Source organism: Scyliorhinus canicula, chromosome 8, assembly GCF_902713615.1.
Source record: "Scyliorhinus canicula chromosome 8, sScyCan1.1, whole genome shotgun sequence".
NCBI lineage: Eukaryota > Metazoa > Chordata > Chondrichthyes > Carcharhiniformes > Scyliorhinidae > Scyliorhinus > Scyliorhinus canicula.
The window spans coordinates 8,531,585-8,546,844 of record NC_052153.1 but is presented as its reverse complement, the minus strand read 5'-3'; the positions used below and the strand labels follow the sequence as shown (position 1 = coordinate 8,546,844).

At 46.2% G+C, this 15,260-nt stretch overlaps 1 protein-coding gene across 1 annotated transcript in view; it reads left to right on the top strand.

Annotated features, from left to right (window-relative positions):
• Nucleotides 1-10,834: 10,834 nt before the first annotated feature.
• Nucleotides 10,835-15,260, top strand: part of LOC119970106 (atrial natriuretic peptide receptor 1) — a 75,948-nt gene continuing 71,522 nt past the window's right edge. Inside the window, exon 1 of the mRNA XM_038804127.1 lies at nt 10,835-10,948. Within this exon, the coding sequence (XP_038660055.1) occupies nt 10,871-10,948 (78 nt within the window). The 5' untranslated portion in view covers nt 10,835-10,870. The remainder of the gene's footprint in view (nt 10,949-15,260) is intronic.

The following is a 15,260-nucleotide window of genomic DNA, read 5'->3' as shown; positions in this document are numbered from 1 at the left end:
TGTGGTATCTCTTATTTAAAATTGGCAAATAAGCAGTATATTTAATATTGTTGTCACTATCATTTTGGTGCCAAAGGTTCCATTGTTGATGACTCCGTTTAAATATTCTACAGGATGGGCAGCACGGTAGCACAGTGGTCAGCACAGTTACTTCACAGCTCCAGGGTCCCAGGTTCAATTCCCGGCTGGGTCACTGTCTGTGCGGAGTTTGCACGTCCTCCCCGTGTCTGCGGGGGTTTCCTCCGGGTGCTCCGGTTTCCTCCCATAAATCCAAAGATGTGCAGGTTCGGTGGATTGGCCATGATAAATTCCTCTTAGTGTCCAAAAAGGTTAGGTGGGGTTACGGGGATAGGGACTCATTCCAAGTGCTGGTGCAGACTCGATGGGCCGAATGGCCTCCTTCTGCACTGTAAATTCTATGAATGCCGACTCTGGGTGGATACATTGTGGGAGATGTTGTCACATGACCTCCCACCTTCAACTGTCCCTCTTCCAAATTCCTGCCATTGGTCACCCAACATGTCAATCATTACCTACAATTTCTCTGTGGTTTGCTCAAAGTGTGTACTGGAGATTGGTGATTAATTTCTGGAGATTCTGGATAATAATTTAATTGAGGAATCCAGCTCCTGACACCGCGAAGTAGGCTTCTAGTCCTTTATTAACAACTTACAACTATGGACTTTTAAAATTTAAAGTGCCCAATTCTTTTTTTTCAATTAAGGGGCAATTTAGCGTGGCCAATCCCCATATCCTACACATCTTTGGGTTTGTGGTAGTGAGACCCACGCACACAAGGGGAGAATGTGTAAACTCCACACAGACAGTGACCTGGGTCCTTGTCACCAGGAGGCAGCAGTGCTAACCACTGCGCCACCCTGCCGCCCCCAACTATGGACATTTTTCAGAGTAGAAGGTGCAGGTAAGGAGCACAACTGTCCATATCTCCTGACTGACCCTGGCTCTGGTCATGTGGCTTCCTACATCACCAAGTGGACAGTACTGTACATAGGCCCACATTAACCCTCTAGCTACCAGACCCTTCTGCCACAGTCGGTCGGTCGCTCCTGGCCAGAAAGCCGGGGACAGTGGGTCGCAGGCTCGGATTACGGGTTCAGGCATTTCAGCAGCGATGAAGAGAAATTACTTCACTCTAAGGTTTGTGAATCTTTGGAATTCTCTGCCCCTGAGGGTTGTGGGTGCTCAGTTGTTGAGTGCATTCAAGAAGGAGACCGAGGGGGTGGAGGAGGACTTGGTGCGATGGGATAGTCTCCCCTTGTCGCTGGCAGGCCAGGTGCAGCCGGTTAAAATGGACATTCTGCCAGTTCCTGTTTCTGTTCCAGTATCTGACGGTCTTTTTGCCCAAGTCATTCTTTCGAGGGCTGGGCAGGCTGGTCTCGTCGTTTGTGTGGACAGGGACGTTAGCCAGGATAAGGAAGGTGGTACTACAAAGGGGGCAGCAGTCGGGGGGGGGGGGGGCGGGGGGGGGGGGGGGGGTGTTGGCCCTTCCGAATTTGTTACACTATTACTGGGCAGCGAATGCGCAGATGGTGCCGACTGGAGCAGAGAGAGATGAAGGCTTTGATGCTGCGATGGAAGCAGGTTCTTGTAAAGGGCCGGGGTTGCGGGAACTGGCAAAGGTGCCACCACTGTTCGCCCCAGGGAAGTACTCGAGTAATCCTGTGGTTGTAGCTACTGTTATGGGCCAGGGTTTAGAAAACTCCAAACGTATATCATGGAGTTCACCTGACCCAGGACTTTTAATAGATTTTGGTTATGGGGAGCACTCTCCAGCAGTTATGCAGCAGAGACCTTAAGTATTTTTAAACCAAAACAATGTTTATTCAATGAACCCAGTTAACATTTTATAAACACGCAGTAAACATCTTATCAACTACCATTACATGTAACCCCACAGATACAATACTCTTTAGGTAACCCTTATTACCTTTCCAAGCAACATCCATAAGTTAAACCCTTTTAACAAAGACAGCAGGTTTAAATTCTCTGCAGAAACCGGTATTACTTTGAAATCATCAAGTGAGCTGAAGACATTCTTTAGCTTGTAGAGAGAGAGATCAATACACATCTGCTTAATTTTGAGTACAGCTCTCCAACTCTGAAAGCAAAACCAAAAACAGAGCCACAAAGCAGCTTTACAGCTCAAAACGCAAGTAAAAGACAGACAGACAGCCCAGCTCCACCCACACACTGACATCACTGCAGCTATTTGATAAACACCCATTTCTTAAAGGTACATCCACCTGACACTACGCCGAGGATAAAGGGGCAATTCGTTCGGCACTTCAAGTTGAGGGCAGGCTCCAGGATGATGCCGAAAAGAGGGAATCGTAGGTTTGAGCCAGGGAGGCGGTTCCGGGGATGGGAGGAGAAAGGGTTGAAAGATGTTTTTGGAGAAGCGGTTCGCAAGCTTGGAGGAGCTGGGGGTGAAGTATGGGCTCCAGCATGACGAGGGCTTCGGGTATATGCAGGTGCGGAATTTCGCAAGAAAGGTTTTCCCAAACTTTCCGGTGGCACTGTCCTCGTTGTTGGAGGAGGTGCTGTTGGTGGAGGGACTGGAGAGTAGGATCATGAAGGAGGACATAGAATCCATGGAAGGTATTAAAGCCAAGTGGGCGGTAGGGTTGGGGATGGTGTTGGAGGAAGGATTATGGTGCGAAGTACTGCAATGGTCAATGCCTTGACCAATGTGCACAAGGCTGGAATGGATTCAACTAAAAGTGGTGTGGAGGGCGCACTTAAACAAAGGCCAGAATGAGCCGGTTGTTTGAGGGGGTGGAGAATAGTCGCGAGTGGTGTGGGAGAGGCCCAGCCAATCATGCTCATATGTTCTGGTCGTGCCCGAAGTTGGAGAAATTATGGCGGTCGTTTTTCAGCATCATATCTGAGTTCTGCATGCGGATCTGGAAACGGGTCTCATGGAGGCCATTATTCGGGGTGTCAGACCATCAGACCTGCTGGAATTGCAGCCGGGTGCGGGGGCAGATGTTTTAGCCTTTCCCCTTGTTGATTGCTCGCAGGCGGGTCCTGTTGGGGTAGAGGTCAGCTTTCTCCCCCCCCTCCCCACCCACCCCCCTTCCCCATGCCTCGGCGTGACTGGGGCATCTAATGGAGTGCCTGTATTTGGAGACGGTTAAATTTGCTCTGAGGGGGACAGATGAGGGGGTCCACCAGAGATGGGGTTTGTTTGACCAACATTTTGGGGATATGGTTGCCGTCAAGGGGTGGGGGTGGGAGCGTATTTCGGAGGGGGGTTGGCACTTGGGGTTGGGTTTATATGATGTTAAAATGTTGAAAATGTGAAAAAAAATATTTTTCTAAACAAAGGGAGATGGATAGATATTTGGACAATGAGGGAATCAGGGGATATGGGGATGAGCTGGGAGGATCAGCCATTATCTTCCTGACTGGCAGAGCAGGCACAGCAGCCTCACTCCTATTTCTTACATCTAGATACATCCCACTTTCCTGAATCATTCAATTGTAGTTTTTTTGCAGGGCCAGGAGAGAAAATGAAGAGGTCACCATTTTTTAAAGGTTGAAAATGAAGTTCAAAGCCGAGAGATGCCTGTGAGGAAATAACTTAATTGTAAAGTCGATAAAACTACCCAGTTCGCAGAAACCATTCGGAAATTTGTTTCTGAGTGTCACCCGGTGGCTAAAGCCTGCAACTGCGGGAAAAGCTGTTGTTGGATTCGGCCGCACGGTGGCACAGTGGTTGGCACTGCTGCCAGACAGGGCCAGGGACCCAGGTTCAATTCTGGCCTTGTCTGTGTGGAGTCTGCACATTCTCCCCATGTCTGCGTGGATTTTCTCCGGATGCTCCGGTTTCCTCCCACAATCCAAAGATGTGCAGGTAAGGTGGTGATGGAGTCTAGTTTTATTTCTAGTTTTATTCATATAGGGGCTAGTTGAATGCATAAAACTAATGAAATATCAAAAGAGTCTTGACTGTGGGAACCCAGTCATTTTCTCATACAATGAATTAACCATTGTATTCCATTGTATTCAGTACTGAGAATGGAGTTTCTTGTGTAATCAACTAATCAATTTTCGTTAGATCTCCGCCAAACTATGAAACATGGGAAAGTGTGAGAAAACATATCCAGTATTTTTCCTGAGATTGCACATGCAAACGCTAAGCTAGTTTTGATAGGCACCAATCAACCAAGTAGTGTCCAATGTTTGATTAACAAGTTATCCTCTGGGTGGAACGGTGGCGCAGTGGTTAGCACTGCTGCCTCACAGTGTTGAGGTCCCAGGTTCGATCCCGGCCCCGGGTCACCGTCCGTGTGGAGTTTGCACATTCTCCCCTTGTCTGCGTGGGTATCACCCTCACAACCCAAAGATGTGCTAAATTGCCCCTTAATTGGAAGAAAAAAGAATTGGGTACTCTAAATTTATTTGGAAAAACAAAAAACAAGTTACCCTGTAAGTAACAAACAGACATTCATTTGAACAAACCGGATAGACCCAGCTAACAATTAGAATTAGAATTAGAACAGTACAGCACAGAACAGGCCCTTCGGCCCTCGATGTTGTGCCGAGCAATGATCACCCTACTCAAGCCCACGTATCCACCCTATACCCGTAACCCAACAACCCCCATTAACATTATTTTTTTTAGGACACTAAGGGCAATTTATCATGGCCAATCCACATAACCCGCACATCTTTGGACTGTGGGAGTAAACCGGAGCACCCGGAGGAAACCCACGCACACACGGGGAGGACGTGCAGACTCCGCACAGACAGTGACCCAGCCGGGAATCGAACCGGGGATCCTGGAGCTGTGAAGCATTGATGCTAACCACCATGCTACCGTGCTGCCCATAAATTGGAAGCCAATGAACGCAAGTGAGGGGTTAAACCAGAGATAATAATTCCTTAAAGAAAGGATCTCGTGGTCAAGGATTTTTGTTCCTGAATCTTTGAATCTTCTATCTGTTTGTGTTTAGTGATTTATTTTGTGCTTAAGCTTTTGCCATGTGCTTGACTTTTATATATTGTTTGATATTTTGTTTCTGAGTTTTATTCAGTTCCTGTTTAAGAGTATACCAGTGGGTAACTAACAATAAAGTTATATTTTTGACACCTCCATCAACCAAACGACCGATTCTTATTCGAAGAGATGGATTGGCCATGCTCAATTGCCCCTTAGTGTCCAAGGATGTATAACGTATGTCACAGGGATATTGTGGGGAGGCTGGGGGAGTGGACCAACGTAGAGTGCTCTTTCGGAGGGTCGGGTGCAGATGGGCCAAATGGCCTCCTTCTATGATAATGGTATTCTTTGATAATGAGCGAATGCTGATGGAATAAGCACACTCCAGGACCGTTCTGCCCTCAGTACTGCAACCCCTCTTGCCCTCACTCTCACTCCAACCCTCAGTGCTAAAGTATCTCTTCACCCTGGCTCCCGTAACCACACCCTATTTTTACCTTTAAAATCTCCCGTGTCTGTTGCCACCACCAGAGACTTTTTCAGCCACCTCTCTTCTCCTGGCTCCCGTTCCCGCTCTGAGACCTCATTGAAGACCTGGGACTTCAGCTACTACTTGCACTGACCAAATTCTACCACTGGATGGAGCCTCGTCAATCTAAAACAGGGGTGGGCAAACTTTTCCGTGCAAGGGCCACATTCAGAAATTCACAATTCACAAAGGGCCGCATAGTATATTAAGTAAAATAATTACTTCACCCGGTTATGATTCTGGGCGCCTCATATAGAACATAGAACAGTACAGCACAGAACAGGCCCTTCGGCCCTCGACGTTGTGCCGAGCAATGATCACCCTACTCAAGTCAACGTATCCACCCTATACCAGTAAGTAACCCAACAGCCCCCCCCCCATTAACCTTAAAAAAAAATTTTTTTTTTTTAAAAAATTTTTTTTTAAAAAAAGTTTTTTTTTAATGACTTGGTGGACCGCAGAAATACCTTTGGCGGGCCGCATGCGGCCCGCGGGCCGTAGTTTGCCCACCCCTGATCTAAAACCAGGTTGAGTGTATTTTTAATATTTATTTACATATGCTATCTACTCCATTCTTTTTCTATTTTTAAATTTATTTTATTTTAAAGGTTATTTGAATTATGAATGAAGGCATAAAGGAGTACAGCATTTCAACTTAAAATGTTTTTGCTGAGATCCTAAAGTACTTAAATATGCAGGGCTGGATACTCCGCACCCTGACACTGAAATCGTGGCCGGCGCCGGGGTGGACAATCCAGATTGAGCCAAAATCGGGACCGGTGCCGGTTCGGCGATTCACCGGGCAACGAAAAGCGGCGTCACCGGGGAGTACGGCACGCCACCATTGCCAGAGGCCCGCTCCGACATTCTCTGCCCCTGACCGGCCGAAGTCCCGACGACGTGGATCTGCTCATTTTCAGGTCCAGCTCCGCGGTCCGAGTCCACTATACAGCACGACATGCGCGACCTCTGACCTGGAAGTGCAGGGTCCGTATCTGCAGCAAAATCTGCGAGATTTACTCCGGGTCCCTGCTCGCCCCCTGCTGGGCTGGGAATTCGTGTCGCTTCAATCCAGGATTTTCAGGAGTAAAACTCCACCGGTTTAACGCCGGCGTGGGGACTTAATCTCAATAATGGAGAATCCGGCCCACAGTATTTACTTTATAATAGTGAGTTATTTTATTTTGCAACTTGTTTCAGCTTGGAGTGTACTGCCTGTGTACTGCCTGTGTACTGTACGATATTTCCATCTGTATCTTGTTTTTTTCCAAGTGGGAAGTGGCCAAAGGAACCAATCTCCAGTTTTAATGTTGATTCTTGCGTGACTCCTGAAATGAAATGAAAAGAAAATTGTTTATTGTCACAAGTAGGCTTCAAATGAAGTTACTGTGAAAAGCCCCTAGTCGCCACATTCCGGCGCCTGTTCGGGGAGGCTGGTACGGGAATTGAACCGTGCTGCTGGCTTGCCTTGGTATGCTTTAAAAGCCAGCTATTTAGCCCTGTGCTAAACCTGCCCCTCAGATGCTGAAGCAGTCCGTGCCCAAATGCAGCATGTCCTGGACAATATCCAGGCTTGGGCTGAAAAGTGGCGAGCAACATTCACTCCACTGCAGTGCCAGGCAATGGCCATCTCCAACAAGAGAGGGTCTAACCATCGCCCCATGACACTCAATGGCAATACCATCACTGAATCCCCCACAATCCACATCCTGAAGGTTGCCATTGATCAGAAACTGAACCGGATCCAGCCATATAAATACTGTGGCTACAAGAGCAGGTCAGACACAAGGAATCCTGCGGTGAGTAACTCACCTCCTGATTCTCCAAAGCTTGTCCACTATCTATAAGCCATTAGTCAGGAGTGTAACGGAATACTCTCCACTTGCCTGGATGAGTGCAGCTCCAACAACATTCAAGAAACTCAACAACATCCCAGCCCGCTTGATTGCTCCCCTTTCCACAAACATCCAATACCTCCTCAACGACAAACAATGGCATCCTTGTGTACCATCTACAAGATGCACTGCAGAAACTCACTAAGGTTTCTTAGGCCGCACCTTCCAACCCATGACCACTACCATCTAGAAGGTCAAGAACAGTAGATACCTGGGAATCCCACCATGTAGAGGTTCCCCTCCAGCCACACACCACCCTGACTTGGAAACATATCGCCATTCCTTCACTGTCGCTGGGAAAAATCCTGGACATCCGTCGCCAACAGCACTGTGGGTGTACCTACACCACATGGACCGCAGCGGTTCAAGAAGGTAACTCATCAACACCTTCTCAAGGGCAATTAAAGATGGGCAACAAGGGGCAGCATGGTGGCGCAGCGGTTAGCATTGCTGTCACATGACAGTACCTTTAAGAAATGGGTGTTTATCAAATAGCTGCAGTAATGTCAGAGCGTGGGTGGAGCTGGGCTGTCTGTCTGCTTTTACTTTCGATTTTGAGCTGGCAGCTACAGTGTGTGTTTAGTTTCGTTTTCAGAGTTGGAACTGCATCCAGCCAAACAACGTGTAATTTTGATCTCTGTCTTCAGATCACTTGCTAATTTAAAAGTGATAACTGCTCTCAAGGGAGAATTTAAATCTGCTATCTTTATTTAAAAAGGGTTTAACCTGAGGATATTGATTGGAAAGTTATCAAGGGTTATCTACAGTGTACTGTATCTATTGGGGGTGGTCAGGATTGGTAGTTGATAAACTGTTTTAGGTCATCATTGGCTACAGGAATAGTGCCAGAGGACTGGAGGATAGCAAATGTGGTCCCTTTGTTCAAGAAGGGGAGTAGAGATAACCCCGGTAACTATAGGCCGGTGAGCCTAACGTCTGTGGTGGGTAAAGTCTTGGAGAGGATTATAAAAGATACGATTTATAATCATCTAGATAGGAATAATATGATTAGGGACAGTCAGCATGGTTTTGTGAAGGGTAGGTCATGCCTCACAAACCTTATCGAGTTCTTTGAGAAGGTGACTGAACAGGTAGACGAGGGTAGAGCAGTTGATGTGGTGTATATGGATTTCAGTAAAGCGTTTGATAAGGTTCCCCACGGTCGGCTATTGCAGAAAATACGGAGGCTGGGGATTGAGGGTGATTTAGAGATGTGGATCAGAAATTGGCTAGTTGAAAGAAGACAGAGAGTGGTAGTTGATGGGAAATGTTCAGAATGGAGTTCAGTTACGAGTGGCGTACCACAAGGATCTGTTCTGGGGCCGTTGCTGTTTGTCATTTTTATAAATGACCTAGAGGAGGGCGCAGAAGGATGGGTGAGTAAATTTGCAGATGACACTAAAGTCGGTGGAGTTGTAGACAGTGCGGAAGGATGTTGCAGGTTACAGAGGGACATAGATAAGCTGCAGAGCTGGGCTGAGAGGTGGCAAATGGAGTTTAATGTGGAGAAGTGTGAGGTGATTCACTTTGGAAAGAATAACAGAAATGCGGAATATTTGGCTAATGGTAAAATTCTTGGTAGTGTGGATGAGCAGAGGGATCTCGGTGTCCATGTACATAGATCCCTGAAAGTTGCCACCCAGGTTGATAGGGTTGTGAAGAAGGCCTATGGTGTGTTGGCCTTTATTGGTAGAGGGATTGAGTTCCGGAGCCATGAGGTCATGTTGCAGTTGTACAAAACTCTAGTACGGCCGCATTTGGAGTATTGCGTACAGTTCTGGTCGCCTCATTATAGGAAGGACGTGGAAGCTTTGGAACGGGTGCAGAGGAGATTTACCAGGATGTTGCCTGGTATGGAGGGAAAATCTTATGAGGAAAGGCTGATGGACTTGAGGTTGTTTTCGTTAGAGAGAAGAAGGTTAAGAGGTGACTTAATAGAGGCATACAAAATGATCAGAGGGTTAGATAGGGTGGACAGCGAGAGCCTTCTCCCGCGGATGGAGGTGGCTAGCACTAGGGGACATAGCCTTAAATTGAGGGGTAATAGATATAGGACAGAGGTCAGAGGTGGGTTTTTTACGCAAAGAGTGGTGAGGCCGTGGAATGCCCTACCTGCAACAGTAGTGAACTCCCCAACATTGAATGCATTTAAAAATTTATTGGATAAGCATATGGATGATAAGGGCATAGTGTAGGTTAGATGGCCTTTAGATTTTTTCCATGTCGGTGCAACATCGAGGGCCGAAGGGCCTGTACTGCGCTGTATCATTCTATGTTCTATGTTCTATGTTTACTGTGTGTTTATAAAATGTTAACTGGATTCACAGAATAAACATTTGTTTTGTTTTAAATATACTTTAGGTCTCTGTTGCATCACACCTGTAGAGTGGGCCCTTGTCTCCCCATAACCAAAATCTATTAAAAGTTGTGGATCAGGTGAACGCCATGATATAATTTGGTGTTCTCTAAACCCTGGCCCATAATATTGCTGCCTCACGGCGCCGAGGTCCCAGGTTCGATCCCGGCTCTGGGTCACTGGCCGTGTGGAGTTTGCACATTCTCCCCGTGTCTGCGTGGGTTTCGCCCCCACTACCCAAAGATGAGCAGGGTAGGTGGATTGGCCACACTAAATTGCCCCTTAATTGGAAAAATTAATTGGGTACTCTAAATGTTTTTTTTAAAAGGATGGGCAATAAATGCTGGCCTAGCCAGCAACGCCTATTTCCCGTAAATTAATTTTTAAAAATGAATTAGGAGCAGGAGGCCATTCGACCCTTTGAGCCTGTTACTATTCAATAAGATTATGGCTGAACTCCACATTTCTGTCTACCCTCATAACCTTTGATATTGGTCTTCCTGATTCTGACGGTGAAAACAAACTCTTTACAGGCGTGAGGGAGTCTGTCCCTTTGCTGCTGCAGGTGATGTTAGTGCGAAATGGTCGGCAGGTCAACTTGCCAAATTCTACACATCCCCATCATAATGACGCTGGTTGTAATGCTCGGCACTTCCACCAGATGACTCTGCAACGGAGCCAGAATCCCCAAACGCAAGTTAATCAGTCTCAGTCCCGTCCAGTGGGAATCTGTGGCCGAATATCCGTAGAGCCCGTGGGCACGGTTACCGAGGCACGGGGAAAACAGCAGGCGGGCGCTACGCTCCCCCCGGTGCTATTTTACCAGAGGCTTACTCGCAGCGGCGGGAAAGCAATTCTGGTCATTAAATGTGCAATTAGCCCCCTTATTTCACCAAGTGCACCAATGATGTTTTGCAAAGATTGACCCGCATCCCAAACAGCATCATCAACAGCTCAGAGGAGGCGAGACCACATCATTGCCTGCAACTGACAGGTTAACAAAGGAACAAAGCCACAGGATTCGCAACAGGGCTGCATAAATTAACTAATTGGTCAGAAGCAGGACTAACATATATTAACCCTGTGGGGAGTGAGGTGAAGGGGTTCCATGGGATGAAAACTGAATGTACACCTGGCAGGGGAATGCACCGAGGATTAACGCAGGACCCTCAATAAAACAACTAAAGATAGAAGAGACAACAGTAAGTTAGTGTTTCAGCAGTACAACAGTTTTTTAAAATGTAGGTGAAGGGGTGTAATCAAAGTAAAATGTGAATGTGAGTCCAGGTTAATAAAATAAGTGAATTCTAGGAGAGAATATTGTGCTCCATACTTTTCCTGACTATTATACTCCTAACTTCAACATAAATTAGCTAAGAGCCTGGGACAGACTGACAGGGCTCATAGAAACATAGAATATAGGAGCAGGAGGAGGCCATTCGGCCCTTCCAGCCTGCTCCACCATTCAATATGATGATGGTTAATCCTCTATCTCACTGCCACATTCTCTCTCTCTCTCTCTCCATACCCCTTGACACCTTTAGAGTCTAAAAATCTACTTACTTCTTAAATATAGGGCAGCACGGTAGCATTGTGGATAGCACAAATGCTTCACAGCTCCAGGGTCCCAGGTTCGATTCCCGGCTTGGGTCACTGACAGTGCGGAGTCTCCACATCCTCCCCGCGTGTGCGTGGGTTTCCTCCGGGTGCTCCGGTTTCCTCCCACAGTCCAAAGATGTGCAGGTTAGGTGGATTGGCCATGATAAATTGCCCTTAGTGTTGGGTGGGGTTACTGGGTTATGGGGATAGGGTGGAGGTGTTGACCTTGGGTAGGGTGCTCTTTCCAAGAGCCGGTGCAGATTCGATGGGCTGAATGGCCTCCTTCTGCACTGTAAATTCTATGATAATCTATGATATTCAGTGGCTTGACCTCCACAGCCTCCTGTGGAAAGCCAGAGGAAACTACACCACTACACTACACCACTGCATCCATTCTGTCCGGCCCTGTCAGAATTTGATGTTTCAATTAGATCCTCTCTCATTCTTCTAAATTCCAGTGAATACAGGTCTGTCAACCCAATCTCTCCTCATCCAAACAAGTGATTCTTCCCGAATACTTCTCAGAATACCAAGGGAGACGAGGTAGAAGATGGGCAAAGCGTTGGTGAGTCGTTTTTGAGGGAGCCGTTACATGGGGCAATGGGTTCTTTGTGGAGATACCCCTTTTGAAGATGAGTCGTATTGGACTCGTAACGTTAACTCTCTTTTTCTCTCTCTCCACAGATGCTGTCAGACCTGCTGAGTCTGTTCCAGCATTTGTTGTCTATTTTTAATGCCTCTTATTTATATGGTGCTCACAATCGCGCTGACGACCCAATTTCCTGACCCACTGTCAAAATTGACATAAAAGGGTCAGGAAGCGAAATAGTCCCAGTGCCCAAGAATTGTATAATTCTGGGAGATTCTGGCCGATGCATGCTGGGTATGTTCTACTTCAGAGGTTCCAGCGTGTATCAGGCTGGCCAAAACTAGAGGTTGAAAAGGATACTGTATTGCACACTCCAAGTTGCACCCAGAACCTCAGGGGCAATTTTCCCCAATTATTCATCTGCTTTTTGGTTACTGTTCCGTTTAAAATATTTTTGAACAAACGTTTTCTGAAGAAATTAAATGAAATGAAAATTAAATGAAAATCGCATATTGTCACAAATGAATTTACTGTGAAAAGGCCCTAGTCGCCACATTCCGGCGCCTGTTCGGGGAGGCTGGTACGGGAAGAGCAAGGTATTTTCACATTTGAATAAACAAGCTATCTCCTGTGAATTGTGGCAACGTAAAAATAATAGGACTGGTTGCACAAGCAAGGCTCATAAAATCTTAGAATCATAGAATTCCTACAGTACAGAAGGAGGCCATTTGGTCCATCGAGCCTGCCCCGCCCTATACCCATAACTCTGTCACCTAACCTGCACATCCCTGGACATAAGAGGCAATTGATCACGGCCAATCCACCTAACCTGTATATCTTTGGACTGTGAGAGGAAACCGGAGCACCCGGAGGGAACCCACGCAGACACGGGGAGAACACAGTCACCCAAGGCCAGAATTGAACCCAGGTCCCTAGCGCTGTGAGGCAGCAGTGCTAATACCTGTGCCACTGTGCTGCCCCATGATCCTTTGAACATAAATGTTTACGGGATGATCTTCCTGAGATGTTAAAGATTAAAAGGGTTGATGGGGGTCAATAGAGAGAAATGAGTTCCTCTGGTGGGAGAGTCGGGCAGTGGGTCATAACTTCAACATTAGCCCTAGACCATCCTGGGCTGATGTCAGGAAGCACGCCCTCACACAAAGGGGAGCAAAAATCTGGAAATTTCTCTCCCCCCAAAATGACGTGGAGCCAATAGAAAATTTCAAAATTGAGATAGTTTTTTGTTGTTTAAGGGTTACGGAACCGCTGGTCGATGGAATTAGGTTACAGAACAACCGACACATTTCACTTTGCTATATTGCCATAATCATAGACCAGAACAAACGGACTGGACAAAAATCAAAATGATGCGGGAAATCTGAAATGAAGAGAGGGGATTGCTGGAGGATTCAGCATGTCTGGCAGCATCGGTGGATGGAGAAACAGAATTAATGTTTCAGGTTGATGACCATTTTGTCAGAGCCAGTTATATATTGACCTGATCCAGTCTGACAAAGGGACATTAATTTGAAATGCTAACTCACTCTTTCTCTGCACAAAACCAACAGCCCTTGCAGAAAACTATTACCCGAGGGTTAATAATAAGTGAGCAAGGTGTGTGTTGTATCAGCTGACACCTTGGTAAGACAGCAAACTTGAAGTTGCATAAACATTAAATGCAACCCATTTTCATTTTTGTATTTTAATTTCTGTTCATGTGTGTATATAAACAGCACGGGAAAATGGAAGATAAACAAATCAAATTCAGCACAAACCAATGAGAGATTAGTTTAACTACAAGCTGCTTAATAGGTGAGAGCAATTTCCTCTGCTGTTTCCCACTACAAAACCCTGGGAGATAATACATTAGAACCTACAGGTTATAACAATTCACTCACCCACAGCATAGACTAAAGGGATTCTCTCAAATTACATGTAATTTTTTTAAAAATGTAACCATAACCGAAACACGTAGAACATCCAATTTAAATGTCTCCATCACTGAAAGTGGATGGAACTAATGTTTTCACCCGTGCTTGTTCTCCTGTAGGATATATATCTCAAAAACTAATGGATGGGTTTCAGTAAAACTTGGTTAATAGATGGGGCTATGGCCCAAGGAAGAAATTATTAATATTTGGCGACGGTAGGGGGGATTGGATCCTGGCATTTTTAAACAGATACATTAATTTTGGGATACAGTGTGCATTGACTTTTGTTTTAGAATGCTATGGATTGTCTCAGCTGCTGTGGTGGAATTTGTCACAGCTATCCAGAGTTTTCAGAGCAGGTTGTTGGATCTGTAGTGATCTGAAACCTCCTCAGTGGGATGAAAGCTCCGAGTAAAAAGCTGTCTTCCTTCAGCTTTGTAGTTACAAAGTATCAACCAAGCAGGGGAAAGCCTTAAGGAAGTGCTGCGTGATTGAAACAATGTTAATTTAACACAGCTTAGCAGAAGCATGCACCCTACTCTTCTTCAGTCTAAAATTGCTATTAATAGAAACTTGACCACTTCAAGTGGGTCCAGGAATATCTGCCCACCATTTCACTCTGAGGGGCGAAAGTATCATTTCTCTGCTAATGGCAGGATTCTACAGCAGGTCCTGTGCACTTGGCTGTACTTTGACCTTTGACAAACTCTCTCTGGGAGTCCAAAGGGTTGATGTTGTGGGCAATGGTGGGCTAGGTGGGTCTATTGAGGTTAGTGTTGAGGTATAACTGTGAAACAGAATGGCAGGAGTTTCACTCTGCATCTTATCCACATCACTGCCACCCCATGCTGGAGAGACCCCACATTTAATTTTCCACCAGTATGGAGTCCACACTTCCACCTCACTTAATTTAGCAGAATACTGAGTGTAAATATATAAATTAAAGATGAGGAAGAGGTTTACGTGGCACTTGTGCTGTTTGTCCTCAACCCTCAGAAGGGTCAGACTCTGTTTTTGTCGCTTCAAAGAATCATACATCACAGAAAGAGGCTATGCGGCCCATCAAGCCTGCGCCAGCTCGTTGAACGAGGTATCCAATTGGTCCCCCTCCTTCTCTGCCCCCATAGTACTGCATTATTTCTCTGTTTAAAATATCTATCGAATTCCCTTTTGAAAGTTCTGACTGAATCTGTTCCCACCGCCATTTCGGGCAGGGCCTTCCAGATCACGACAACCCGGAGCGTGAGAGAAAATGTCGTCTTATCTCCTCTCTGGCCCCTTTTCTAATCCACCTAAATCTCTGCCCTCTGCGTCGCCAACCCTTCTGCCAATTGGAAACCGTGGGTACTCTTATCGAAACATTCCATAACTTCAAACACTTCAATTAAACCT